The sequence below is a fragment of the Nicotiana sylvestris genome, chromosome 2 (genome assembly GCF_000393655.2).
Source record: "Nicotiana sylvestris chromosome 2, ASM39365v2, whole genome shotgun sequence".
Taxonomy (NCBI): Eukaryota; Viridiplantae; Streptophyta; class Magnoliopsida; order Solanales; family Solanaceae; genus Nicotiana; species Nicotiana sylvestris.
In genome coordinates, this window is record NC_091058.1 from 31,547,543 (window position 1) to 31,574,622 (window position 27,080).

Genomic DNA, 27,080 nt, shown 5'->3' on the forward strand with positions numbered 1-27,080 from the left:
TTACTTGGTAATTCATCAGAACAAGCTTCACATCAAGAAAACAGATTTTGGGACTTCAATGATCACTTGGGAAGAATCAGATGTTGATTCTTTAGATTGTCATCTAAACTCAATATTGTCCCAATAGTAGGTATGGGTGAAATAGGCAAAACTGCTCTTGCCAGAGCCTCTTATAATGATCCTTGCTTGGTGAATCGTTTTGATATCCATGCTTGGATTACTGTCTCCCAACAGTATCAGGTCAGGGAAATGCTATTAGGCATTTTGCGCCATATCACTGATCTCTCTGATGCCTACACAAAAACCAATGATGAATTAGCCGATCAGCTATACAAAAGCTTGAAATTTAAGCGTTTTCTTGTTGTCTTGGATGATGTTTGGAGTATTGAGGCTTGGGATGATTTGAGAAGATCTTTCCCAGATGACAAAAATGGACATATCTTGATATCTGCTTAGTTAGTTGTACGATTAGGTCCATCATGTAGTGGATAGTCTGGAATACAGCAAATTATTAGTGTATAGTCTGGATAGTAACATGTTGATACGATTAGAGTTCATTTAACTGAAAGAATCTGCTTATTAGTGAAAACAGTTTTTGATAAATATGCTATAGGAAGCTACTGGATGCAGAGCCATAAAGTTTCCTGCAGCGTCAAAACTTCTCTGCTCTCCTTGTTGATGTTTCAGTGTCAAGTTTCATCCAATCTTTCCAAAACATGGTGTTACGTGGTTTATTTTTCTGTTGGATTCGTAATCTTCGTTTCCTCTGGCATCTGATTGGCTGCCCTTCCAACTTTGCAATTGTTAGGGACATGACTGCTGCTGGTCTTGGTCTTAATAAATTCTGCTATGCTGGACTTATAGCTGCTTACAAGAATAAGGAACCTGTCACTGATGAAGTAGTCATCCATGTGTATTAACTTTGTTATTTTTTGGCGAAGATTCTTGAGCTAGTTGAGCAGTCCAAGGGTTGGTCAGCAGTTGAATCACCTAGTGACATTCCAGTAAGATCCATGATGGGCCTGTCCGAAGAAGAACCTTGCAATATCCCAACTGCTGAGTTTGTTCTCCGGCGTGGATTTTAAATAGGGAATTCACCGTTTAAGATAGACCGAACATTGTTTATTTGCTTAAACGTAAAGTAAGTTTAATACTTTCAAAGCCTGTTATTCCATAATTTAGGCCATTTGCTCATGTACCCGGCTCGACCAGATTAATTGACATTGTTACCGAGGTAATGGTATTTATTTGCAAACTGCTAGTCATACTTTAATAGCACCGGCTAACCAGTTTTTGGACCGGTCATTCAAAAATAACCCGTGTTTGCAAAGTTATTGAAAAATAGTCAATATTTTGCTGCAACACGGAAAGTTCCAGCATAATATACTGGAGATCGATGCACCTGTGTGTGAACTTCCAGCATATTATGCTGGAACTCCTACACGCTGAAAGTTCCAGTATATTATGTTGGACCGGAATATTATATTGGAACTCCAGTATATTATACTGGAATTCCAACATAATATACTGGAACTCCAGTATAATAATTTTGAACGTTCAGATTTATCTTTATATGAAAAGTGACTAAATGTCGATTACTTTTAAAACTGTGGCTATTTTTGAATGACCACTTGTAAATCTGTCTATTTTATAAACACCAAGCTGTGGGACGTGGTCTGTGTAGTGCCAATGTCTTAGGAGTGAGTTGGTTTATTATACGTCTAGTTTCGCATAAGAAAGTACTGCAAAAGTATTTATATTAAGAAGATAAATGGTTTTTGTTCTTAATTGATTTGCGGAACTGTTAATCTCGTTGACATCTATCAAAAGTTACTTCTTAAAATGATTACATTAAATTCATTTAACTTTTCTCTAAGTCCTTCAAGGTTCATGCTGCAACATAAAATCTATTTCTATGCACGTTCCCAATAAAAGGATAAATTAAAAACAAGTTTCAAGTTTCTGTATAAAAGTCTGAGTTGGGAAGTCTAAATTTGCAAAAATTACTATGTTGTTATAAATAATACTAGTTTTAGCGTATACCCTATTTTAATAAATATATAATTTTAAAAACTTGCATAAATATTAGTATTAAAACACTATGTTTAAGTTTTTTTATAAAATAATAAATTAAATAAGAAAGTGTAAGTTTCTGAAAGTCATGATGTTGATCTATTTAGCTACGTCAATAAAAAAAAGAAGTAATCATACCCCATATAAATCCTCATATGCTTGTGAATATCTTATGAAATTATTGTTATTTTGCAATTTAATACGGTAAACGAACAAGTAACACAAACATACTTTTTATCATAATTCTTCAATGATTTGTCAAAATAATAAAATTAAAAATTAAATCTTTTGGTTTGTGAAGGTTTGTGAACGAAGAGATTGACCCTTTAACTTATAGAAAAATATTGACAAGTGACAATATAATGTATACGAATAACTAATGTTGCGTTAATCTTTTATAATAAAATGAATAGAAAAAGAAAAAAAAAATTAATGACAACTTATATAGATTACATTTGTCTTCTACTAATTTATTCTTATTGCTAAAAGTTTGCATTTAGAATATATTTGTCCACTACTAGTTCATCCTTATTGCTATAGGTTTGCATGTTTCCAATTTGACTTTAATACTATATGATAATCGATTTTTTCCTATCCCCTCCCCTCCGCCCCCCAAATATTAGAATTCTTACATGAACAAACACTTAATATTAGTCCAAACTTTAGTTAAGTATAAAATTTTAAATATTTTAAATTAATTAAATAAAAATTATGTCTAATGTAAAATTAATTATATTACCCTCTAGAAATAAAATTCTTATTGAACAAAATTATAACTACGTACAGCTAAATATTTGGAACTTGGATTGATCCAGCTACGTACAGTTAGAATTCATATTTAGAGCTTTGGATCCACTCTTAAGATTCTTCATCTTGTTTGCTTCCACTGCTTAATATTATCAAATAAGTTCTTATTTATCATCTTTTTAGCTTTATTCTTCTATCTTTTAATTAGTTCTTCTCGTGGTAGCAAGTTTTATGTGAGGATTATGCTATTCATTTTTTTTTCACTTGTTGCTAGAAAGTATCCTTTTTGTTATAAATAGAATTATATTTATGATGAATGTCTATATTCAGAGAGATTCTATGATTCATTACTTGGTGGCTAAGTCACCCTCTCCCTATAAATAGAGGGTTTTATTTCATTGTAATTCATCCCAAAATCAATAATAATTCTCTCTCCCTACTTTCTCTGCAATACTCTTCTTCTTCTTTTATTGTTTCATAACACGTTATCAGCACGAGACTCTGACCAATTGAGTAGAAGTTTTGGGATTGAGCATAATGATTGTTAATTGTTCTATGAACTTCCTTCATGATTAAATCCTGAATTTAAGGCAAGTATTTTACTTTTCTATTTCAAATTCTTGACATTCTATAATTTGATTTTAAATACAGGCAAAGACGATAAAGTTTGATTGCAACTCTAATGGAGTTTGAAAGAAATTATAACCACCCAAAGTGGTAAAATTTCTATGCCTTGCCATGATCAAATCCATGTATGATTGTGGGCAAGGAATTGAAAACCCGTCCTATTGAATTTGCTCCATTCTCGTTCCCTTAAGAGAATGTGATAGCAATATGTGATAAGTCTGAAAGAAGACAAAATTACTATTATGAATGTATCAATGGATGTGGACGTAGCAATAGACGAATAAATTATAATCGTCATCATTGAGTAATGAGAATAATAAGGATTCTCAAAATAATCCTTCACTCTGTGAAAGTAATGTTTGTCATCGATTTGACATGAGATTTTATAAAGTACATATAGATGATTATGGTCCATTCATGATGTGAATGTGACAACATCTTATTTATGAATACATATTCATTCTTGGAAGAATATGAATGTGCTAGTGGTAGTGAATATATCATACTCACCTCTAGAAGAAGGTTTGAGATGATATAAGAAAATAATGTCATTATTATGGCATGAATGGTCATTGGTGACGTACCTACTGTACGCCAAAATATTCTGGCAATGTGATTATTTAAAGACAACGGTAATGCAAGAACCAGATTTTGCATATAATTTTGACCATAACCATAATGGTATAACTTTCTCTTTAAAAGAGATATCCACCATAGGGATGTTGATGAATATGTGGTAGCACCAAATTAATTGAGAGTTTTGGAAGAGCCAATTATTATTATTTTGAAGGAATACAATTGATTGTCATGTCAATTTATTGTGTTGTAGTAAGTCTCAAAGAAACTTATTCAGTTTCCAAAGTATACGCGAAAGCGATCGATTATATTGAGACTATAAATAAAGGAAAGATTTAATATCTTCTATTACTACAACTTATAACGGGGTAATATATATGTGAGGAGCTACCCGCTTTATTCTCCAATTTGTACTGCATAAATAAAAGGATGCAACAATAAAGTAGAAGTTTATTGATATAAAAACCCATATCATAATAAACTTGAAGTTTATTGATAATTGCACGCATCATGGTGTAAACCTGAAGTTTATCAATTTTGATAATTTATCCAGTTGGCATAATTGATTTAGCCATGATGTGCAAAAATAAAAGAGAATTCACATGGATAAATATTAAAGAACTAGAGAGTTCTTTACGAATTCTCTTATATTGCATGTTCTCATTAATTAAATTGACCAACTAAAATTGGGATTGAATCCCATGAATGCTGGAAATATCAAAGGTGAATATGGGCTCATTCACCTGCCATGTATACCACATAAGATGCATCTATGAGATGGTTACATGTGCGATTATTTTTAACCTGCAACTTAGTGTTTGCAAGGTAATTTGCTCAATAATTTAATTTAGAGCATAATTTCCAGCTTTTCTATCCAAGATAGTTTATCTTGATAAATTGAGTTACATCACAGTTGGTTTAGCAAAATAATTTATTGAGTGCCTCCACTTAATAGCTAAACTATTGCTTATGAGAACAAAGTTATCTATATCAGTTTGATATAGGTTATATACGAAAGTATATTACATTCTCCCATCACAAGTGCTTCTGGGTCAGAAACCAAATAATTCCATCGTATTATTATTAATGTGCAGTGTGTATTTTGATTAGCACCATAACACACAAAGATGAATTTTCAGAGTTGAGGAAAACAAGTTAGTTTTTCCAACATGAGGGGGGAGAGACGATAAATAGTTGAGAAAAAGTTATGTGGAATGAATTATCATTTGTATATCTAGATCCTCAAATACGATAATATAAACTTGAAGTTCATAAAAAGATAATTCATCTGCAATATATTGCAAAGTATGCTAGACGCATTTGCTGACCCAAAGAAAGTAACTATATTCTCATTGCAAATGCTCCTATTAAGTCCTAGAAGGACAAAGTCTATGGTACGCTTAAACCATATAGACAAATCGGTTTCAAATAAACCTCTTGATTAAGAAGATGAACAAATGATCAAAATGATCATAATAAGGGAGGCAAGTGATCTAGAAGATCACATGACATAACACTTTATAAAGTCTCATGAGAGATTCAGGTACCTGAATATATGAATGAAGAGATCTCTATGTTATGTCTTTATGAAACATATTGGAACCGATATAAAATGTTTATCGACGACATCTATCATAGCGCTAAGTATAGATGAGGATCTTAAGTCTATCGAATATAGACACAAAAGTATTGGCCAAATGGAAGAGACATAATTCAAGTAGAATTGATTCCATATGAAAGACATATAATTTTGTCTATGTTGTTCAAATACTTGAAAGTATAAAGTCAATGGTATGTGCAATCAGTTTTCGATATCTTATATGTCTAGCATGACATAAAAATTTGATATGCATCTAAAGTCTATTATATGGCTTATATGACTTAACTTATATGACAATCCTTGAAGGATTTAAATCGCTTGAAGCATATACAATTCTTGGTCCCCAAGTACCGTATGATAAGTGTAATTTGTGCACACATGTATTTTGCTATAACTATAAGCATGATAATGTGATAGCGAGAATACCTCTATGGAGATATTGAAAAGGCCATTCTACGAAAGTTTATGAAGACATTACATCTCTATCAAGAATGATGATTTCAGGATGCAATATATTCATTCAAGTTAATATGGCTGATTTATTTATCAAGTTTCTAACAAAGATCGTTTGAAGATAGTGCACAAGATTGGAATGCAAATGCTTAAAGATGTGAATTAATGCTCTCATTAGGGGGAGTTAATACGCGTTGTATTCTTTTTCCCTTACAAAGTTTTGTCCCGCTGGGTTTTCCTTGCAAGATTTTTAACGAGGCAACCAAAAAGCGTATTGTTAGATATGTGTACTCTTTTTCCTTTTCTAGAATTTTTTTCCCATTGGGTTTTATTTTAGTTAAGATTTTAACGAGACACATTATCTATTGAATAGACATTCAAGGGAGAGTGTTATAAATAGAGTTATATTTATGGTGAATGTCTATTTTTAGAGAGATTCTAGGTTCATTACTTGGTGGCTAAGTCACCCTTTCCCTATAAATAGAGGGTTTTATTCCATTGTAATTCATCCCAAAATCAATAAGAATTCTCTCTCCCTACTTTTCTCTGCAATACTCTTCTTCTTCTTTTATTGTTTCATAACACTTTTTTTTTTGTTCTGGCTGATTGTATTATTTATTCAGTTGGATGGCCGTAACTCGAAAATTTGAAAAAAAAAATAGTTTCTTAAAAAATCAAGAAAAAATTAACAACAATGGATAATTTGTAAACATTGAAGATAAAAATTTGGGAGAAATTCAAAAATAGCCAGATTCAAAAACTTCAGCTCCTAAAATGCTGAAGTTCAACAAATACAAAATAAACTTCAGCCCTGAAGTTCATCACAAACATAACAAAGCTTCAACTAAAATATGCTGAAGTTCAGCAAATACAGAATAAAACTCCAGCTACTGGAATGCTGAAGTTCAGCAATTACAATCAAAAGCTTCAGCTAAAACATGCTAAAGTTCAGCAAATACAGAACAAAGCTTCAACTACTAGAATGCTTAAGTTCAACAATTACATACAAAAACTTCAGCCAACACATGCTGTTGTTTTATTGAACTGAAGTTTGCATGATTGCCTTTGCAAGACAGGTCAAACTTTATGCAAAAATATCTGAAGTTTTGCTGCACTTCAGGTAAATTTTTTTGCTACTTAAGGCCCATATGCTTGAATTATGCGAAAAGTGGGTACGCTTGTAATTTTTTTCCCAAGCAGATATAAGTTAAAACGTGACAAAAAAAATAGGTATAGGTGCAAACGCCCCCGAAATGCCTATAAGGCCTGAGCAACAAAACCGCGTAGTATAGTGGCAAAACTACTTCGTTTTCCTTTCCCCATTTCCCTAAACGCCCGTTTTTTTTCTAGAGGGACAGAACCCTACCTCCCCTTTTAGAACCTTAGCAGCCGTTCCTTAGTTCCCCTCGCTCTGAGGAAGACCCAACCTTAGCCGCCACCTCTCCTTCTTCACTTTCTTTCCCCACTCACATTTTTAAACACACACACATTTAGAGAACGGAGAAGCACATTTCGCTAGCATTTGGTGTCGATTTTTCTGGTTTTGCTGAAGAAACCGTGTTGCTGTTGTCCTCTGCTGGAAGCTTGAATTTCGGCTTCTATTTCCAGACCTTGCTTGGTCTTTTAGTGCAGTTTTACCGCTTTTAGGTATGTAAATTCTCACCTATTTTTCTCTACTTGAGTCTATGGATTAAATTCTGGATTACTCATATTGAGTTTGTGATTGTTTACTCAGATTTTGGCTGTGTTGATTAGTTATGGACTGAACATATTTGAATATTTGATATACCTATTCAATTTGTTACGGATTGTGTAGTTAGTAGGATAATACCTCCTATTTCACTGTTTACCATGTGTGATTTAAGTTTTGTGGGAACAATCATGTAATTAGATCAATTCTTCTTTGATTTATGTTCAAATAGTGTTGAAATACAGATATTGATGAGGTCTTTGGTCTGTAATTAATGCAAGCTTCTTTGAGTACTTTGGACATGAGTTTGAGAACTAAAAAACAACTGGGTGTTTGGTTCAATTGGGTATGAGTTTAGGCTACTAGTTGATGAATATTGAGCTGCCAGCACTTATTCCAACCCAATACATGGCTTCATAACTCTCAACTTTAACACACGATCTTGAACTTAGAAAAGTAATCAATTGATGAATATCGTAGCTTGCTTTAGGCGCGCTTAAATAAATCATCGTGACTATGGGTGTGGTTCCCGTGGTATAGTCATGATACGTAAATCCCAATTCGAGTGAGCGTTTCACTTGACTCGACCATAATTTCAAATAGTAATAAAATAAACATGTTGTAAATCGTGGGTGCCTTTCAGTTTTTCGAACTAGAAATTTTTGGTTAACCGAAAACTGAAATTAAGAATTTACACAATGAACCTTAGCTTTAGCGCATTCATGACCTAATTACATGTTAACCCAACTATCCTTAGCCCGTTGGTCATAGTCACTGCTCAGCCTACAAAATCAAAAGTACCAAAATCCATAATAACAAGGCTAGGCTGTCTTCCACCATTTGCTGCTGAGTTGCTGACGGTTTGGATTTCCATTTTGGGCCTTTCAAATTGTGTTGCCGAGTGGAGTCTTCAGGGAAACCATAGATATTTCTACCATGAAAAAGAAAAGAACCCTTACTTGCTTTCTCTTTGATTTCTATCTATCACATTTATAAGTTACAAATCCTGAACTGATATCATCCATCCACCCAATCACATTGCCACAAAAGAGGTAATAATTGCTGGTCTAACAATATACATGTTTCTGTAAAAGTCTCACCTGGCTCATTCTAAAAAATATCTTATCTGGCCTTAGTTTCTTTTGCTAGAAAGATCACAAGGCCCGTTTCTTTGTTTGGGTCATTTTCCCTGTGTCCATTTGGAACTTCATTATCAAACATCGAGGCGACGTTATGAAGCTTGCGATACCATTGATCCAATTTTGTTGGACAACATTGGCGAGGCAAATGAATGGTTAACTGGAGCCCCCCAAAATTATGAAGATGAACAAGTGTATGTAGGAGATGATCTTGATTGGGGTACTGTTTCTATGGTGGCAGGAGTTGAGGAGAATATCTATGGTCTTAGGGGGAGTTCTTCAAGTTCAAGTTACAAGGGAAAGGGAGTAGCAAGTTCAAGCCGATCCCTAATTGATGAAGACTCTGAGGATGAAGAAGATAATAGCCAATTTAATGCTACATTCATGAAGTTGTAGAATTTGAAAATCTTGAAGAAGAATAGATGTTGCTTGTTTTAGACTATTAGACTTTAGTTTATGAATCTGCTATGACTATCTATTGAGTCTTTAATTTTTGAATTGATATATTTATTAATATAGTTTTGTTATTGAGTTTTTAGTTATATGTATATAATATTTTATTTTTTTATATAAATTGTCGTTTCACATAAAAAAGGCGAGCGCTTCGCTGCACGCCTCTCGCCTCAGTGAAGCGTTCTCTCGTCGCTATTTGTCGCCGCATGCTATCCAAAACACAGCCCCTACCGTACTCCAGCTTGGCAGTTTCCACCGCTTGTCCAGTGTTGAGCCCTGGGATTTGACGGCTGAACCGAATTTCATAGAACCAAACTGAATTGAGTTAATTTCAGTTTGGTTTCGTTTTTCATTTTTACCAAACCGAAAGCAGGCTCAGTTCTGAACATTTCAAAACTGAGTTAAATTAACCGAATGTTCATCCCTAGCTTCAATAGATAACCTAAAAATACTTATGATAGTTGGATATTGTCTTTTTTTTTTTAAGTACATAAATAGTTAGATATTAGTGGAGTAACATTCCTATTATTTTTGAAATCTGTTGTTCATTTTGTCTTCTGAGCTACAGAGTATTTGCTGAATTCTATTATTACTAAATGAATGTGGTTGTCAATCTCTTCTAGCTGTCCTTAAGGTGGAGAGAAAATAGGGGGGGGGAGTTAATCTACTAACCTGCTGGTATGCCTCTTGAATACATTGGAATTATACTTGTAGCTTTGTCGATGTAGCAGAAAGTTTATCTGTTACTCAAACCATATTTTCCCCCTGCCGTGGTGTCATTTGTCAGTAAATGGGTGAAGAAGAATTGGAGGTTGAAAAAACAAGTCCAGCATGTGCAGACGATCAGAGGGAAGATGAAGCTAAAACAGAAGTACGAAAAGTTAAAAAGAAGAAAAAGTCACTTAAAGAAGCTGTGAAGGGTGAAAAATGTGGAGTTTGTCACGTGCGTAGAGTACCGCCTCGTATGGACCACGTGAAACTTCGTCAGGTTCTTTCTCAGTTTGGAGAAATTCAGAGGATTTATCTTGTACCTGAAGGTTGGTTGAGTTCCTTGTTTATGCTCTAATATCTTCATTATTGGTTAAATGCTTCATTATGCAGCAGTTTTCCCCTTCCCTCTGCTTAGTTGTCCATATTAATTTACCTTGCTTCCAGCTGCTGCTGCTCAAATGAATCGGAAACGGGCAGGTGGATTCCGAGGGCAAGCATTTTCAGAAGGGTATTCTTCATATTGAGGTTTATTTGATTAAGATATCAGCTTATCTCTTATTTATCCTTCATTAAAATGATGAATACTGCATCTTGCATCTGCAAGATTATGTATTTATTACCGAAAGTCATTAAACTATCATCTATATATGTAGGTGGGTTGAATTTATGAAAAAGAGTGTTGCCAAGGGGGTTGCAAATATGTTAAATGGTCAACAAATAGGTACGATAACACGATATCTTGATTCTTTTCGTTTGGTCCATAGGGTAACATCGTGAATGTTGGAGGAAGTTTTGCATTATTTCTTTCTGAGTATTGACTCGTTACGTGTGCTTGTTTTTTACACATTTCTGAGGGGAAACACCAATTAATCATACGGTGGCCAAAAGATTGCCTTCTATTACAAGTATACTAATGTGGATTTGCTGCTTTTTCCATTTGTCTTAACATTATCCTTGTTTATGTTCTTCATATCAGCTTTCAACTTCTGCTTTTCTTGTATTTTCAGTGGCCATAAAATGTTATTTTCTTTACTGCCAAATTTTCTGCTCCTATAGGTGGAAGGAAGAGATCAGCATTCTATTATGACATTTGGAATATCAAGTACTTGTCTAAAATCAAATGGGATGATATTACTGATGAAATTGGTATGATGCTGTTTTTAATTTATTTGGTAATGCTGCATCCTTTAATCTCTTTTCACAACTTAGCTGATGTATTTCAAATATTTTTGCAGCAAAAAGGCATGCAGTTCATGAGCAGAAACTAGCTTTGGAGCTTTCTGCTGCTACAAGGGAGCGTGATTTCTACCTTACACAAGTTGATAAGTCCCGTGCTTTAAGTTCTATTGAAGAACGAATAAAGAAGGTCAGTGAGTCATTTTAATGAATTCATTTGGAGTGGGGTTTTGAACTCCCTTGATTGAATTTCGTATTTATCATCTCAGTCTGCCTTCCTCTTGAGTTTCATTCTTAATGTTTTCATTGTATGTTTAACTTTAAAGTTAAAATAGTTGCTAGAACTTGAGGCAATCACGCTGTGGGTCCATTTTTCTATACCTTTTTCGGTCCTTTTGTTCTGTAAGGTTTTCATCAACAGCTTATAGTGCAGATCGCTAAGATATCACTAGGTCTTTAGAAGTTTCTTTTGTCAAAACAAAAGATAATAAGGATATGTATTAGTGGGCGAAAAAGAGAGGGAATGGAGAAGCAACTGTTACCATCTTCTCCACGCTCCGAATAGTATTCAGTAATTTACTTATAGGCTTGTGCTCTGTTTTAGCATAGGTATTCGACCACTCAGTTTTATGTACCTTATGCTGTTTGTCTTTCATGGTTGAGTAATATGATCCTATACTTTCAACTATGCATCTTTTCAGAGGCAAAAGGTCCAACAAGAATCTGGGGAAATTTCTAATCTCCCAAGTGAACAGTTTGAGCCAAAGGTGATACGGCAGTTTCCACAGAAAAAACCTGTGGCAGATGAAGCTGGGAAAATCAAGCCAAGGCTGTCTAAGGACATTTTGGCCGGAGTAAGTCCCCTTCCCACCTTTCTACCCCGATCACCTCTTGCTACCTTAACCCCAAAAAAAACCCGAATCACCTTTTGCTGAAAACTTGCTTACTTTTTGATGGAATTTGCTCTTCACCTTTTACAGGTATTTGGTGGTCAATGATTAGAGCGATAGCGTGCAAACAGATTCAGAAAGTTTCGCTCGTTAATTTTTTCGAGGGCACATTAATCTCACCTAGGCTGTTATTAGATGTTGGAAGGATAGTTGAACCTAGAACAGAATTTTGTCTTTATGTGCGGTTAATTTTAGATGACATATTAAATATATTTGTTGTTTATATATGTAGAACCACTCATCTAATTAAAATCAATTCTTGTATTTCTCATGGATCATTTCGTGTAAGAATCATTACAGTTAGCTCTAACTGGTAACAACTGATTCGATGTGTTGTCTGAGAGAGAAGTATTTGGTTCATCTATGCTTTTCTTTTACCTGGTCAACAACTATTGTTCTTATTCATGGTATTACATAGCAGCTGTTCGGAATCTTTCAGTAGTGGTGCATGCTCATAATCAAGACGTAGTGGATCATTCACTTGGCTGAGAAATGAACAGTGCTGTCAAAATTCGGTGGAAATCTATCCAAAAGTATTAAACAGCCATCATATTCTTCCTAATTCTATAGCAAAATGTTGCCCCTGGGACTTTGACTTTACCTAATTTGGTGCCTTGTGCCATTCCTCTTTTTTGGTCAGGAATAATGCTAAAATTTCTTTTTCTACTTGTAAATCTCCTAATTTTCTCTGCATTATTGGTCCACTCATACAGTTTTATATTTTGACGTTATTCTAATTATAAGTAATAGCAGAGTGATATATTTTTGTTACCCAGTAGTTTTCCACAAGTGGGGTCGGGGGAAGGTAAGATGTACGCAACCTTATCCCTACTCCTGAAAGGGCAGATATGTTGTTCTCGATAGACCTTCAGCTAGTTGATTGTATATATATACAATCAACTAATATTCTTGTGTTAAAGGACTCATAAGTTGGAATTACATGCATTTATAATTTATACATATAAATTGAATTTTTTTATGTTAGTAACTATTAAGTATCTTGTAACTAGTACTTTTTTATAGGCATATACCATGAAATCGACAATGATCTATTAGTCATCCTAATGAAGACATGTTGATATTCCTCATATTCAAATTGAAACTATATGTTTTTAAATAGTATCAAACTGTTAAAGTTGAATATTTGATATATTCAGTTTGAGCCTGGCCTTTCTCCTCTGTAATTTTGTATAACTCATCGCACACTTATTTTAAGATTATTTATATGATTTTAAGAAAGTTATAGTTACAGCATGGAATACACGTGTGACACACGTAAAGAAAACTTACATCTCATAATTAATGTGGACAAAGTTAAACAGAGTCAATTAAAATTTAACAAAAAATATAGGGAACGTGCATAAATCATTTCTTCTTCTGAAAATAAAATACTTATAAATAATCGAATCACACTTAGAATTAATACTGATCAAACAATTGGAATAATTTGGAAAAGATTAATTTTTCATTATACCCCATGAATAATAAAAAATTAGTTTGGTACAACATTTTCTAAAAATAAACTATCGAATAGAACCTCACCCCTAATGTTAAGTCACTTTAAAGCAAATATATTTCATCCAAACAATGAATTAATAAACTACTTTACCAACCTTATTAAAATTCTCCAAGCCCACGTGGAAGCCACTCATTATGACCCAGAGTGTGCAAGTTCTAGAACATCTCAATTCTCAGCAGCCAGTCTTCTCTTCTACCTATAGTTTAATTTATAACGTGTTTCGCCAAAGTATTTTTTTGACCAAAAGCGGTTTTGGCCAAAATATTAAGGTGTTTGACCAAGTTTTTAGAAAAAAAAAAAAGGTATTTTTGAGGGGAAGCAGAAAAAATGTAGCTTCCAAAAAGCACTTTTGTAAGAAGTATTTTGAGAAAAATACATTTAGAATCAGTTTTCAAATTAATTAATCAAACACAAATTAATTCTTACCGAAAATACTTCTTTATAAAGCGCTCCTCACAGAAGCTGCCTTGTAATCCCCTCCGTAAAAGTCAAACTTTCTTTTCCTTGTTCAAATAATACAACTGACTTTTCCACATCAATTAGAAGTCTTTTTTCCATCTCTCTCTGTGGATTTATATATAAACCCAAAAAAATTAACTCCCTAAAGTTCATTACATCGCCTTCTCCATCCGACTGAAAAACAGAGGGAAGGAAATTTTACATTGAATTGCATTATATGAGACATGTTTAGCTTTAAAAGTCAAGATGGGCTCGTCAATATTCATCTCCTGATCCTCCTGTTCGTATTATCATGTCCAATGATGCCAAATGCGGCGGCGCAGCCATCAGATTCTTCTTCTGGACCGCACAATCGGTTCCGGTATCCAACTGTCAGCCCAGCAATGGCCGTTATTATAGTGGTTCTCATAGCTGCACTGTTTTTCATTGCATTTTTCTCAATTTACATCCGCAACCGCAGCGCCGCTAACGGTAACACCATCCGTCAAACACTTTCCATGCGCCGCCGTAGTGCTGCTGCTGCCACACGTGGACTCGATAATTTGGTCATAGAGACTTTCCCCACTTTTACCTACGCCGAAGTAAAGGATCATCATATCGGTAAAGGAGCTTTGGAATGTGCTGTGTGTTTGAACGAGTTTGAAGACGACGAAACGCTGCGTTTGATCCCAAAGTGTGATCACGTTTTCCACCCTGAATGTATCGATGCTTGGCTCAAGTCTCATGTTACTTGCCCGGTTTGCCGAGCTGACCTTAGTACTCCTCAACCTGATGAACCGCCGGTTCAAGCCGCTGAGGTACCAAACCCTGATCAAGTAGGGACAGAGAATTTGCAGCAAAATAACGAGGTTTCAATACAAGTAGAGAGTGATGAAAATTGTATGCTCCAGCAAGAGGAGACCTCTACTGTAAAACCGAAAGCTAATCGAACTTTAAGTTTCAACGTGCCGAACCCGCCATTGTCGTCTTTTTCTATAAAGAGGCCAAGGATGTTTAACAAGTTCAGGTCACATTCGACCGGCCACGCGTTAGTGGTACCGGGGGAGAATTTGGACCGGTACACTCTCAGATTACCGGAGAATGTTAGGAAAGAGGTGATGAGCCGGGCACTACTGAACCGGACAAAGAGTTGTGCAGTCACAATACCAAGATATGGTAGCACTAGAGCAGGGAACAGAACCGGAGAGGGAAGCAATATTGGTGCGAGGTCTTTCGGGAGAATTGACCGGTTCGACCAGGAAGCAAAGTCGGACCGGTGGGTTTTCAAGATTGCACCACCGTTCTTTACTAGAGGTCCATCGATTAAGTCACCAAAAGTAAGGCATATTGAAGAGGGCTCCACATCACGCAGTGTGAAAATGGCAGTCAAAATGCCGTCGTTCAAATGCTTAGAGCCAAAAGGTGATGAACCCGGTTTGCTGGCAGATGACTCGGCTCGGCCTCCGGTTTAAAGAATTCAAGCCTGTTTACTTTTCGAGTTAAAAGAAATCCATATCTTAGGTCCTTTAATCGGCACATGTTTGATGCTTGACTTCAATAGCGTGGCGGAAAGGACAATCTTTTTGTGCGCTGGCTGCTGAGGAGAAAGAGTGATCAATGCTAGTTTGGCACCCCAACTTTGAAACTTTTGGCATAGACTTTATTGCAAAGTATAATGCCAAAAGTTGAAATTCAAAAATATCACTTTCTAGAAATTCATTGAAATGTTGATTAATTTATTATTTTATAAGCATATAATGTTCAACTTGAGGGGGTTTTCAGGGTTAGAAGGGGCTCAAGTGTGTTTTATCTAGTAGGTGGTTTTAGTAATTAAGACACCTTCATGATGTAATTATGTTTTGAGAATAGAAAATCTGAAAGGAAATAGACTTGTTGATACTTGTTTTGTTTCCTTGGTCAAGATGATGGTGCTGATTTTGATTTTCTTATTGTCTGCAAATAGTAAGGTCAGACTAGATAGGGTGATGCGACCCTTTACCCACGCCTGCCTATTTAATTAAAAAAAGGTGGTCTTTTATTAAAACATACAAGTACCAGCAGCAAGAAAGAGAAAAAGGCGACTAGTGTTCCACTAGGGTTCCAAGTTTTCTACACTTTTCATCTTTCACAATGCAACAAGTTTGGTCCAGGTACCTCCTCCTCCTCCTCCTCTCTCTTTCACAGTTTCAACGTCTAAATAGCAACGAAATGCTGACGGATTTTTTTTCCCTTTAGTTTTTACATTGAAGTATTGAACATTTGCTTTCAGTTACATGTGTTGTCTATGCAGTATTTATTTTAATTTTTTTTTAAAATTCCCCTTCACTTCAAAAAAGCTAGCGCTTCGCTAGCTTTAAGCGAAAAGGTGGTTGTCGCTTTTCCTCCCTTCACGCTCTTCACAACACTGGTCTCAAAATTACCCTGTTGATTTACAATGAAGAAATAAAAGAAGGAATGCACCAAAAGATGCTAAGGCCATGACTTTATTACCTTTATTTTCTTATTTATTTTCACTACCATCTCTTTCTGCAGTGTCAGCCCCATCTATATCAAAGAACACCTAAAATGGGGAAAAAGAACTTTGAACTAGCTGAAAACCCCATCAATATATGATTCAGCAGAAATTACGGACGTCAATTAATGAGAAGGGTAATTCAATGTGTCGGATTCATAAGAATCCTCACTCAAGCTAGTAATGGTGAGTATTCTGAGACTACCTTCAAGCAACTAATGGTTGCATCACAGTTGCGAAGATTGAAACATGTGGAGATATTCCTGAAGGTAGTAAACTGAGATGGCTGCTTCTCCGTAATGCAAAATACACAGTGAAGGGGCAACATGAAGTTCGATGTTTTATTCACCCAAATTTCAAGATAAGACACCTTCTTTTCTTGTCAGATCTTCCAAATTTATATCCAAGTTCAAGCCCATATTTGGCAATGCACTGAGCATTGCAGGAATATCATGTTGTAGCGTTACAGCCAACTCCTTGGAAAGGTAACACCAAAGACGACATTGAATAAGCATCACAACAAATACAGTGGCCCTATATGTGCTCAAAATAAAATGCATAAACAGCTTACCTTTCTCTTCTCATCCTTTTGACGCTTTATCACCTCCAAAGGCCAGTCCGCGACTAGCTTTTGAAGTTCAATCATGAGATTTTGCCTTCTCGAATCGGGTATTGTCTGCAATGAACATCAGTACTTTCAAGTGTGGTTAAGTGTTTCAAAATAAATATGCATGAAATGCAATGAGGGCCAAATATTGCAGGATATGTTAAGTGCAAGAACATGAGAATAATAGGTAAAAATAACAATCCACGTCATTTGTTCAGTACTATTACACAAAAATCTTAATCACAATGACAAGCAGAAGGGATAAAGTAATTTCATTTATCTTGTTCAGTTAAGAAACAAAAGAGGATAAGCAAAGATGGAAATGCATGTCAACCTTCTTCCTTAGTTTTTCAAGCACCGTTAAATTGGATGGAATGCACCAAAATCTGGGACCTATAAACCTTCAACAAGGAGAACTAAAGCATTCAAAACTTCAAACCCCTCTTTCTTCCCTTTCCCTCCCCTTCATTGAACCAAGCATTGTAAAAACAGCAGTCTATAATCACAGATCACAAGAAACCCCCCCCCCCCCAAACGTTTGGAAGACCAGAACAGTAAAGAAGATTGGATGAACTTTAAAGAATTTAATATCTGACAAAACATATAGAATTGGATGATTTGCTCTCTGACATCAGTCGGTCAATTTATACATTCAAGAAATCAATATTTGAGTAGGAACAAAAAAAAGAAATCAACATCTGATGCTGCCGATAATTGAGATGGTCACCGATATTAAAAAGCCTATTCCAATGGGGATACATGATCAATTATCCCAAAAGGAAAGGAGAAAAATTGGGGGGAGGGGGGTATACATGATAATGAATTTTCAATAATTTATCAAATTGCTGAAGTCAGTAGCGCACATTATCCAATATTCGATATGATGAACAATCTTTTGAGCACATCCATTGTAGTTGTCTAAGAGCAGACTATTCACAAAGCTCCGGTTCCAACCTAATATCCTACCATTGCACAAGCTATGCCATGCTTGATGGCACCCTCTCCATAGAACAATAAAATAGACTTCAAAACAAGCAAAAACTGGCAGGCACCTGATTGAGTGATTGAATGATGGCAGCAGCATCTCCAGGTTTGTGGTCAATTAGGAAAGCCTACAAACGAAATCAAAATTTGTTAATATCGACAAAAAAAGAATTGTGAGACCACATCTGCCGCTCTTCAGTGCTTGGATATACATTTGCCGAAAGATGATGTTAAATAGTAGGTGCACTTGCAACTTGTAAGCAACTAGAAAGATGAGGAGACATGAGTTTCATAATCATCATCAAGAAATAGAAACCAATCAGCTAGTCAATTTCACAACCAAAGTTAAAGGAGTTTCCAAATCAGCTTTCATAACAATGATGCTGCATTTTACCATTATCCAGACTACTCTAAGGCTGTCAAAAGCTACTGGGGCTCTGTGGGAAAATACTTGCCTAGCACTATATATCAACCATGTGTTGAACTTGATAGCTTGCCCTTATATCAATAAGACTCGTCACATAGCTATGGCTGCCTACTTCAGTTGAATATAATCTGATGGGAAAGAGGAGGTGTTACTATTCAGAGCAATCCAAATGCACATTCTTTCGACAGGTAAGTTACAGTGGTGTTAAATGCAAGAAAGCACCAAAAGATGTGTCAACAAGTCTACTATCGAGAAATCAAACATTTTTTTGGACACTTCTCCAATTGGATATATGATACAAATTGGGATCCCCTTTTAGGTCATTCATTTCTGTGCTGAAACAAGAAAGAGAGGGAGGTAAAGGAAATGTAAAATAAATCAAAACTAAGAAAATGAATTACCTTAGCACATGAAAGTCCACTTGCAAGAGTATGTTCCTTCATGGATTCTGATCGTATCTTCTCAATTTTCCACAAAGCATCCACGTCTCCTTCAGAGCAAATATGCAGTAACAGCAGAGTGTCAAAGCCACAGCAGTAAGCTTTAGTGTTCATCAGGAAACTATAACCCCATAACTGAAGCCGCTAAGATATTCACCCTATTACTTGCTGCACTTTTAAAAACTAACCACCAACCGCCACCGTACTCGTGCATAAAATGAGAGGATTCTGATATAAATTTCTAAATATTTTGAAGTTTTAAATAGGAGAAAAGGAAGAGCAAGTACCTATTTTTGAGGCAAACTCCATCCAAGTGTCCAAGGAAGTCTTTCGTAGCTTCACTCCTGCTTTGACAAACCTTTTACCATACTTACACATCAAGTCCCAGTTATCAGTTTGGGAGCAAATGCTGCAATAAATCAATCCAACAAGTAAAAAGATCTTTTTAGAAAGAATGAAGTGTATAAGGAAGCAACAGATTATAGTTCAGCCAAGACATAACAATAATATAGATAATTGCTGTTACTTGCATTAAGATACATATTATTATGTTAACACTAGCATAGCTAAGTGGCACTTTGCGTACATACCTCTTCAAAATAAGTACAGTATCTATCATCCTATCGGCACAAACCTCTAGGATGTAAGCTAGGGCCCTAGTCTGAAGTATCCAAAAATTAAGGAAGGACTACACAACTTGATCTCAAAAAGCATATTACTACTCAATTGTGTTCTCATAATTTTTATTGAACTAGAGCAGGTCATTGTCTTTATCGCGACATGATGTGACAATGGGTGCAATCCAGCTGGAAAAGAATGCAACGTAATGTGCAATTCTCGAAATTGGGCTTGACCTCAAAATAAAGGTATTAATGTGTATAAAACTATGAAAGTCACAACAAAGTTCAACAAATAGACCATTGGAATGGAGAAAGCAAGCTTGAAAAGCCCACCAACTCAAATAGTTATCAATCTTCTTATCCAAAGTAGTAGAAAATCCCTATTCGTCCTAAAGGTTCCTACTTCCCAGAAAGAGTGCTCAAAGCATGATTAATTATGTCTATTGTCAGTAAAAGAAATGAACACTGACGATTTCATGGATATTATGATCCTCATATTACAGAAATATAGAAGTGTCATGCTGGTAAAGAACAATAGGATCGCCAGAGATTTAGTTAGACAACAGAAAATAAAAAATAAAAAGCAAAGAGGGAAGAGATATTGGGTAACAGTTTATACTGGATCGGTACCTGAAGACAATTTCTGCAGTTCCAGGCTGCAGGTTCAAATCGTTCTTCTTCACCAGTTTCATAATTTCTACCAACAGTTTAACATCATTATGCTGTTTCGCAAACAACTGCAGTCATACAACACCAAAGTTTTACATGGCTTAGTCATCACACACATATCATACATCATGAAGCCAAAGTATAACTCCAAATTACCAGTAAATGGTGAGCAGATCCAATATTAGGAGTCAATCCGTACACATTATGCTTCCACAACACCTTCTTACCTGTATACAAGGTGAAACTTTAACATTCTCAACAAGCTCTTAGTAAGCAGAAATACTTGAAGATTCAGTTTAACAATCCATTCAGATACCACTGAAAGAAATCAATTGCATATGATATTTGCAATTTTTCTTTCACCTCATTTATTGACTACTCAAGTTATCCGTCTTTTAGAAAGCTTTAACTTACACATTAGAAAATCCATAACGAAGACCAAAAGCATATCCGGCGTGTCATCCCAGCAAGAATTCCAATCCTAAGATTGTCAATCTTTCCCTCTTAAAAGTTTGTAACCACAAAAATTTCTTAAAAACTCAAATATTTCAAGTATATTCCTACTTAGGATTTTTCCCTCAGAAGAATAATGGAGATTTTAACTAGAATTTTTACAAAAATTAATTTTACTTAGCTTGGGTGAACAAGTGTACAGAGTCAAAGCAACGTGATGAGATGCACTTCCGCTTTCAGTCTAAAAGTTTAGCTTCCTTATTGATACTAACAAGTTTGCACTACAAATGATGGGAACAAGCAACTAAGCTTAAATACTGAAGAATAGCAAAGAGAACTCCGAAATTTACCCAAGTCAAGTTATTCGTCTTTTAGAAAGTTTTAACTTACACATCAGAAAAGCCAGAAGCATATCCTGTGTGTCATTCCCAGCAGGAATCCCAATCCTAAGATGGTCAATCTTTCCCTTCTAAAAGTTTGCAACCACAAAATTTTCTTTAAAACCTCAAATGTTTCAAGTATATTCCTACTTGAGATTTTTCACTCAGGAGAACAATGGAGATTTTAACTAGAATTTACAAAAAATAATTTTACTTAGCTTGGATGAACAAGTGTACGGAGTCAAAGCAACGTGATGAGATGCACTTCCGCTTTCAGTCTAAAATTCTAGCTTCCTTATTGATACTAACAAGTTTGCACTACAAATGATGGGAACAAGTAACTAAGGTTAAATACTGAGGAATAGCAAAGAGAACTCAGAAACTTACCCAAGTCAATGGCGCCAACATGTACACAAGCCTTTGTAATGTCCTGGCAGAGGGCACAATTGAAGTTCTCATGGATACGGAGATTTGAAAGTCTCTGCACTCAAACATACACCACATGCTACTTACCATTAGACGAGCAAATTAACAAGGACCTCCTATTAATTCAACGAGATAACGAGACTAACAAATATCCGAAGTCTCTGCAAAATGTCGTGTAAAAGATTAACATCTTCACGGTTCGCACAACTTTGTATTAGGGACCACAACCAAGCATTTGGCGGAGCAGATCTTTGTTCCACGACAGATTTCAGCATCTTATCATACAATTCCTTCACAGACTCTGCTATAAAACTACGCTTCAGAAATAAATATAAAGATCAAAACCATACGAGAAAACAAACTATCACCTGTTGCCACACTACTTTCAACTGTCCCTGCTTCTGTAGAAAATGATGCCTTGAGCATCATAGAGCATTTTTCACATTGACATACATTTCTCCGAATATTGTGTTTTGTTTGCATATAACTTCCACAAATTGCAGTACCTGTTTATTCAGAATAGCTATCTTAGGATACCGATATATCAAAACTGTCATTTAGCTGGAAAAAACACAGCAACTTTACTAGCATTCCAGTATAGCCTTGTCGAAGTTCAAAATCAAATTAATTAAAAAATCTTCAAATAGCAATCATAATTTCTATAAATCAAATTTTCGCAATTTTTGACCTAGTAAAATCCAGATTAAAAAAAACATCCTCTTACTCAAATCGAAAATGAATAAGTACCAGAGGTAAAGTAACCACGCCGCAAAGAAAAATTGAGGCATGATTCAGTAGCTTCAAAGGTACAATGAGATTGAATTCGTGACACTGAGTTGAGCAGAATAGGAGATGACGAGTTTCTCAAAACCCTAACGAGCTGGCGAGCCTTCAAAACCCTTTGCATTTTTGCTTTGCCTAATCGAATTAGGTGTTCCCAATTTTTTTGGGGAACGCCGTCAGATCAACCGTCCCAATTTTTGAAGCGTGGACTTATCAACTGGTCCAAACAAGGAAGTCCAATTACCTGATCCATATCACAAAAACCTTGTTGGGCCGGGCTGGTAGTCCATTTTTGCTAGCAATTAGTAGGGGAAGTGTATAGATAGTCATTTTCGGGATGTTATTTAAAGATTAGTCAATACTTATTTTGTCTTGATATTTTAAATTAAAATTCTTAACTTCAGGACAACTAAGTATATTTTTTTCTTGAAAATTTGAATTAAAAAGCTGAAATTCAGAATGCACTGGCTAATTCCTAAATAGTAATCCCTTAAAGTGGCTACCTAGTGTCATTTCTACCAATATGTGTTTATCCTATGGGATCTTTATAGAAATAGTTCGTCGGATTTAATATTTATTTTTTTAACCGGTATACATAGATTTCATATTAATTATTTATGGTTACACCTATATTCCCTCCATTCCAATTTATATGAAGGTGGTATTTGACTGGGCACGTATTTAAGAAATAAAGGGAGACTTTTGAAACTTGTGGTCTAAAATAAATCATAAAATTAGTATGACTATAAATTATTTCACTACAAGTAAAAAAGAAAGTTTAACGTTGGATTGTTACTAAATATAGAAAAGTATCATTTTTTTGGGACAGATTAAAAAGAAAGAAGTATCACATAAATTGGGACATAAGGAGTAGCATATGATTATACATTGTTCGATTATTTTTAGTTTAAGCGATTGGATGACATGTATTTAAGTTTATTCTTCTTGTCCTATTAAGCGGCTAAGTTCAAGAATATTCAAGCAGTTGAATTTGATATTGTAAAGCTAAAGAAGAAGAATAGCTATTTCATCAATTCTTCGAGAAAGGGAATTTTATCTCTATATCTACGTAGAATAATCGGACTGGTAATCGTCTTCGTCAGGATCTATGTTTTTCACCGCCCTCCTCCCTCTACAGGTTTGATTCCACCATTTCTGATTTCTGGTGGATTCTGAAATTCTACATAGTGTACAACATATGGATTAAAACAATTTATTACGTTCTTTTAGGGTTTTTAACACAATTTATTGGTCGGCAAAAAAACGTATAAGTTTTAATTTTTCCCCTATTTTTTTTTTTTTAAAATACTACAATTCTTGGCCATTAGAGTAAGAATTGTTTCTAATTATTTGAAGAACTGTGAACGAACATCTAAATCAGTAAGATTACGATTCGAAATTCTTTATCATCCGCTCTCTGTGGCGCCCTTGTGAGATATGTTATAATTACGTATTTTAGTCGCTTATACACTCAAATTTACTGCACTTTAATTGAGTTTGCGTTTTAATCGCTAGTGTTTTGCACTAACGGTGTGTTTTATGCCTTGTAGGAGTGATTCCGAGTTATATAGATGTTATGGAATGAATTCAAGTGATTTGGAGCTTTGAAGTCTGAGTAAAAACCCAAAGAATTAAGCCGGGATCGTATTCGGGGATCAACGGATGATAGAGTAACAAAACGAAGAATCGAGTAAGCATATTGCGCACTGTCTAGTAAAATGTACATAACTTTATGCTCAGAATTCCATTTGGTCTCCACAATATATGGTTGGAAAGTTAATGCAAAGGGCTACAACTTTAATGTTTTACGTTTTTCCAAATTCCAAACGGAACAGGGTGAAAAATGCGGTCGAAACCGCAACCGCGGACCTGAGGCGGGTTGAGGCAGTATACCTGCCATATACCGCGTTTGTACCGCGGTCGGGCCGTGGCCGCGATAGTCTAGACGTGAAATATTGTCCTTTTTCGCGTAGGAGAAAGTATAATTGTTTGGGCCCCACCCTACTTGGTATATATACATGGAAAAACGGTATTTTTAAGGGGTTGGACATACTTTTGACACATATTCTACCTAAGGAGACAGAGACACAATAGGTGCAAGGTGGGAAATTCTTCTACGAGTTTTTCCTTCCTTTTCCTATTTTTCATTGTTGGTTATGACTTTTAGTATTGTAGTTTTACACACTATTATGAATAACTAATTTGTAATCTAGGGTTTTCATGGAATCTTTTGTAGGATAAATTCTTGTTATGTTTTTATATAATTGAGCCGTAGTATTTTCTCTATTCGTTCAACTATATTATTCTTGTGGTTGATTGAAGGACCCTCAATTAGTTGTGCCTATTTAGTATGTATTACTCGGGAGAGAGTGCATATTTAGGTAATTGTTGAACAGCATCACTCCCGACGTATGTGAGAAATCAATAACCAAGGGTTTAAAGGTGAGATTAGGGATATCAAAACCTTGGTGCGATCTAAGTGAGCTGTAATTATAGCCAGCTAGCGTAACTCGGGAGATTATGTCTAGTAAATTGTCATAATTACTCGGGAGAGAATTACAACATGCAGAGCGCTCATGATCGGTAGAGAATACTTAGGCGAAATTATAGAATACATAGCGAGAAGGATTCCGACAACTGGGAAAATCATAACTCTAGACTTCCTTAATCTTGTCCCTAACCCTTAGTATCTGTAGTTGTTAATTTACTATTTTAATTTGTTAGTTAATTAGTTAAACACAAGAATCTTAATATCTATAAGTTAGGAATTGTTCAAGCTTGTCTTCTTGGTGATAGTGAACAATTGTAGCCAGGCCTTAGTTCTCTGTGGGATTCGACTCCGGACTTGTAAACCGGGTTATAATTGCAACGACCGCTTAGTCCTTTTTATAAGGCATAGTTGGGCGTGATCAAATTTTGGCGTCGTTGCCGGAGAATTAACGGTGTAGCTGTAGGTGTACATATTGCTAGGTTTCAAGTTTGAACTTTTATTTTTATTTTTTGTATTTAATTTTTTTTCTTTTTTTTTGTTTTACTTGTTTATTTTAAAAAAAAATATGGCATCATGGAATTATGAAAGTTTTGATGTTGGTAATTCTACTTTTAATCCTCCTTATGCATATTGTGATGAAAATCACCCTTGGCAAACTTATCAAAATATTTCTGAGAGCGAGTTATGTGAACCAACTCAATCTTATATGTGGAATGTGTGTAATATGTGTGGTGGTCAAGATGGTCACTTTCATGGTTGTGCTTATATTTCTTATCTACCCCCAACCCCTTATTATGATGATTCTACGTTTTCCTGTGAGGATAACAGGAACAAAGAACCTAAGGAAGTTGACCTAAAGAAGATCGAAGATATGTTAAAGTGCCTTATAGAACAACAAAGTAAAATACAACTGCAGATAGAAAGGCAAGATGAAACTATTAACAACTTAGAGGCTCAAGTGAGTCAACTATTTGAAGCTTTTAATGCTCAATATGTCAATATTATGGATAATATCCAGGAGCAGTTTGCATTAGAGACGGAAATTGAGGTTCCAATGGAGGGGTCCAAAGTAGAACCCCAAAACTCTAACCATCTAGAATTTGAGGATGCCGATGTTGAAGAAGTAATACTAGAGTCAACCAGGGACGTTGAAGATACAAATTTAGTTGACTCTAGTGTTTTGGGTGTTGAGGAGGTCGAAAATCTTGAAGTTCATGTATTGGAGCGTGTTGGACCTCATTCCAAACACTTCTCTACATTATGTTCGGACGATGAAATGGGAATGGATCTTTACGAGCATAAAAAGGAGTCCAAGGAAGAGGTAGATGGGCCTTATATTTTGAAATTCTCAAGGCCATCTAGGCAAGGCGACACTCCTCGGTTGAGAGCCAAAAAGTGCATAAGACTCTATCTAATTTTTGGCTCGCAAGAATTTGTACCGCCCCAAGAGCATAATCATAAGCTTGAAGCAAAACTTGGGGTCCAATTCATAAGTTCAAATTGGAGGCAATAAATGATTTGTGTCGTGCCGCGACGTTAAATCAAGCGCTTGTTGGGAGGCAACCCAACTTTACTGCTTTGTTTTATTTTTTTTGATAATTTTTTTATTGTATTATTTTTGTAGTGCCAATTTGAAATTTTCTAGGATCATGGAAAGCAAAGCTTGGAAGGATGTAACAGCGAAGCAGATGGTTGAAACTAAGTGCGAGGTACCCACACGAAGGACCAAGCTTGGGAGAAGTCTGAGTGCCCCATGAACTGCTAGTGCTTCGGCCTTTGGCCTATCAGGGAGTTTCTCTTACCTTTTTATGGTTATGTTGTGCATTGAGGACAATGCACAATTTTAAGTGTGGGGTGAGGAGATTGTCTGGGTGACTTTTCATGCTACTTTAGCTGTGTTACTTTAATTAAATAATATTTTTTTAAAGATTGGACTTTTCCCGACGATGGATCTATTAGACAATTTCTTGAGGGATTTAAGTCTAAAAAAAATAAAATAAAAAGATTTTCTTTTGTTAGGTAGTGTAGCAATTCCCCCTTGGTTTTTCTTTGTATCGCGGTTCTTTTCCAAGGGTTTTGTTTGAACCGGGTGTAGTTAGTTTCTTTTTGGGGAGTAGGAGCCATTGTGTTGTGTTT

At 35.4% G+C, this 27,080-nt stretch overlaps 3 protein-coding genes across 3 annotated transcripts; 2 read left to right on the forward strand and 1 right to left on the reverse strand.

Annotated features, from left to right (window-relative positions):
• Positions 1-7,578: 7,578 nt before the first annotated feature.
• LOC104246401 (pre-rRNA-processing protein ESF2-like) lies at positions 7,579-12,473 on the forward strand. The gene is made up of 8 exons (XM_009802211.2): positions 7,579-7,723; positions 10,146-10,395; positions 10,514-10,577; positions 10,723-10,790; positions 11,126-11,215; positions 11,305-11,435; positions 11,947-12,099; positions 12,226-12,473. The coding sequence occupies exons 2-8, from the start codon at positions 10,149-10,151 to the stop codon at positions 12,241-12,243; spliced, it is 771 nt and encodes a 256-aa protein (XP_009800513.2). The 5' UTR covers positions 7,579-7,723; positions 10,146-10,148; the 3' UTR covers positions 12,244-12,473.
• Positions 12,474-14,257: 1,784 nt separating this feature from the next.
• On the forward strand, positions 14,258-16,051 carry LOC104246400 (E3 ubiquitin-protein ligase ATL31-like). The gene has a single exon (XM_009802209.2). The coding sequence runs from the start codon at positions 14,398-14,400 to the stop codon at positions 15,622-15,624; it is 1,227 nt and encodes a 408-aa protein (XP_009800511.1). The 5' UTR covers positions 14,258-14,397; the 3' UTR covers positions 15,625-16,051.
• Positions 16,052-16,739: 688 nt separating this feature from the next.
• Positions 16,740-22,637, reverse strand: LOC104246399 (uncharacterized). The gene is made up of 11 exons (XM_009802208.2): positions 22,418-22,637; positions 22,039-22,176; positions 21,817-21,971; positions 21,632-21,725; positions 20,568-20,638; positions 20,373-20,479; positions 19,410-19,531; positions 19,084-19,172; positions 18,324-18,383; positions 17,236-17,340; positions 16,740-17,140 (listed from the first exon to the last, which is right to left on the reverse strand). Exons 1-11 carry the CDS (start codon positions 22,575-22,577, stop codon positions 17,021-17,023), a joined length of 1,221 nt encoding a protein of 406 aa, XP_009800510.1. The 5' UTR covers positions 22,578-22,637; the 3' UTR covers positions 16,740-17,020.
• Positions 22,638-27,080: the final 4,443 nt, after the last annotated feature.

Excerpts from the sequence above, each read along its gene's own strand:
- LOC104246401 (XM_009802211.2), top strand. The coding sequence starts at position 10,149 with ATGGGTGAAGAAGAATTGGAGGTTGAAAAAACAAGTCCAGCATGTGCA. Across the intron at positions 10,791-11,125 it reads GTTAAATGGTCAACAAATAG|GTGGAAGGAAGAGATCAGCA; the intron begins GTACGATAACAC and ends CTGCTCCTATAG. Across the intron at positions 11,436-11,946 it reads TTGAAGAACGAATAAAGAAG|AGGCAAAAGGTCCAACAAGA; the intron begins GTCAGTGAGTCA and ends GCATCTTTTCAG.
- LOC104246400 (XM_009802209.2), top strand. The coding sequence starts at position 14,398 with ATGTTTAGCTTTAAAAGTCAAGATGGGCTCGTCAATATTCATCTCCTG.
- LOC104246399 (XM_009802208.2), bottom strand. The coding sequence starts at position 22,577 with ATGCAAAGGGTTTTGAAGGCTCGCCAGCTCGTTAGGGTTTTGAGAAAC. Across the intron at positions 21,726-21,816 it reads TGCAGAGACTTCGGATATTT|AGACTTTCAAATCTCCGTAT; the intron begins GTTAGTCTCGTT and ends GTTTGAGTGCAG. Across the intron at positions 17,141-17,235 it reads AAAAGGATGAGAAGAGAAAG|GAGTTGGCTGTAACGCTACA; the intron begins GTAAGCTGTTTA and ends TACCTTTCCAAG.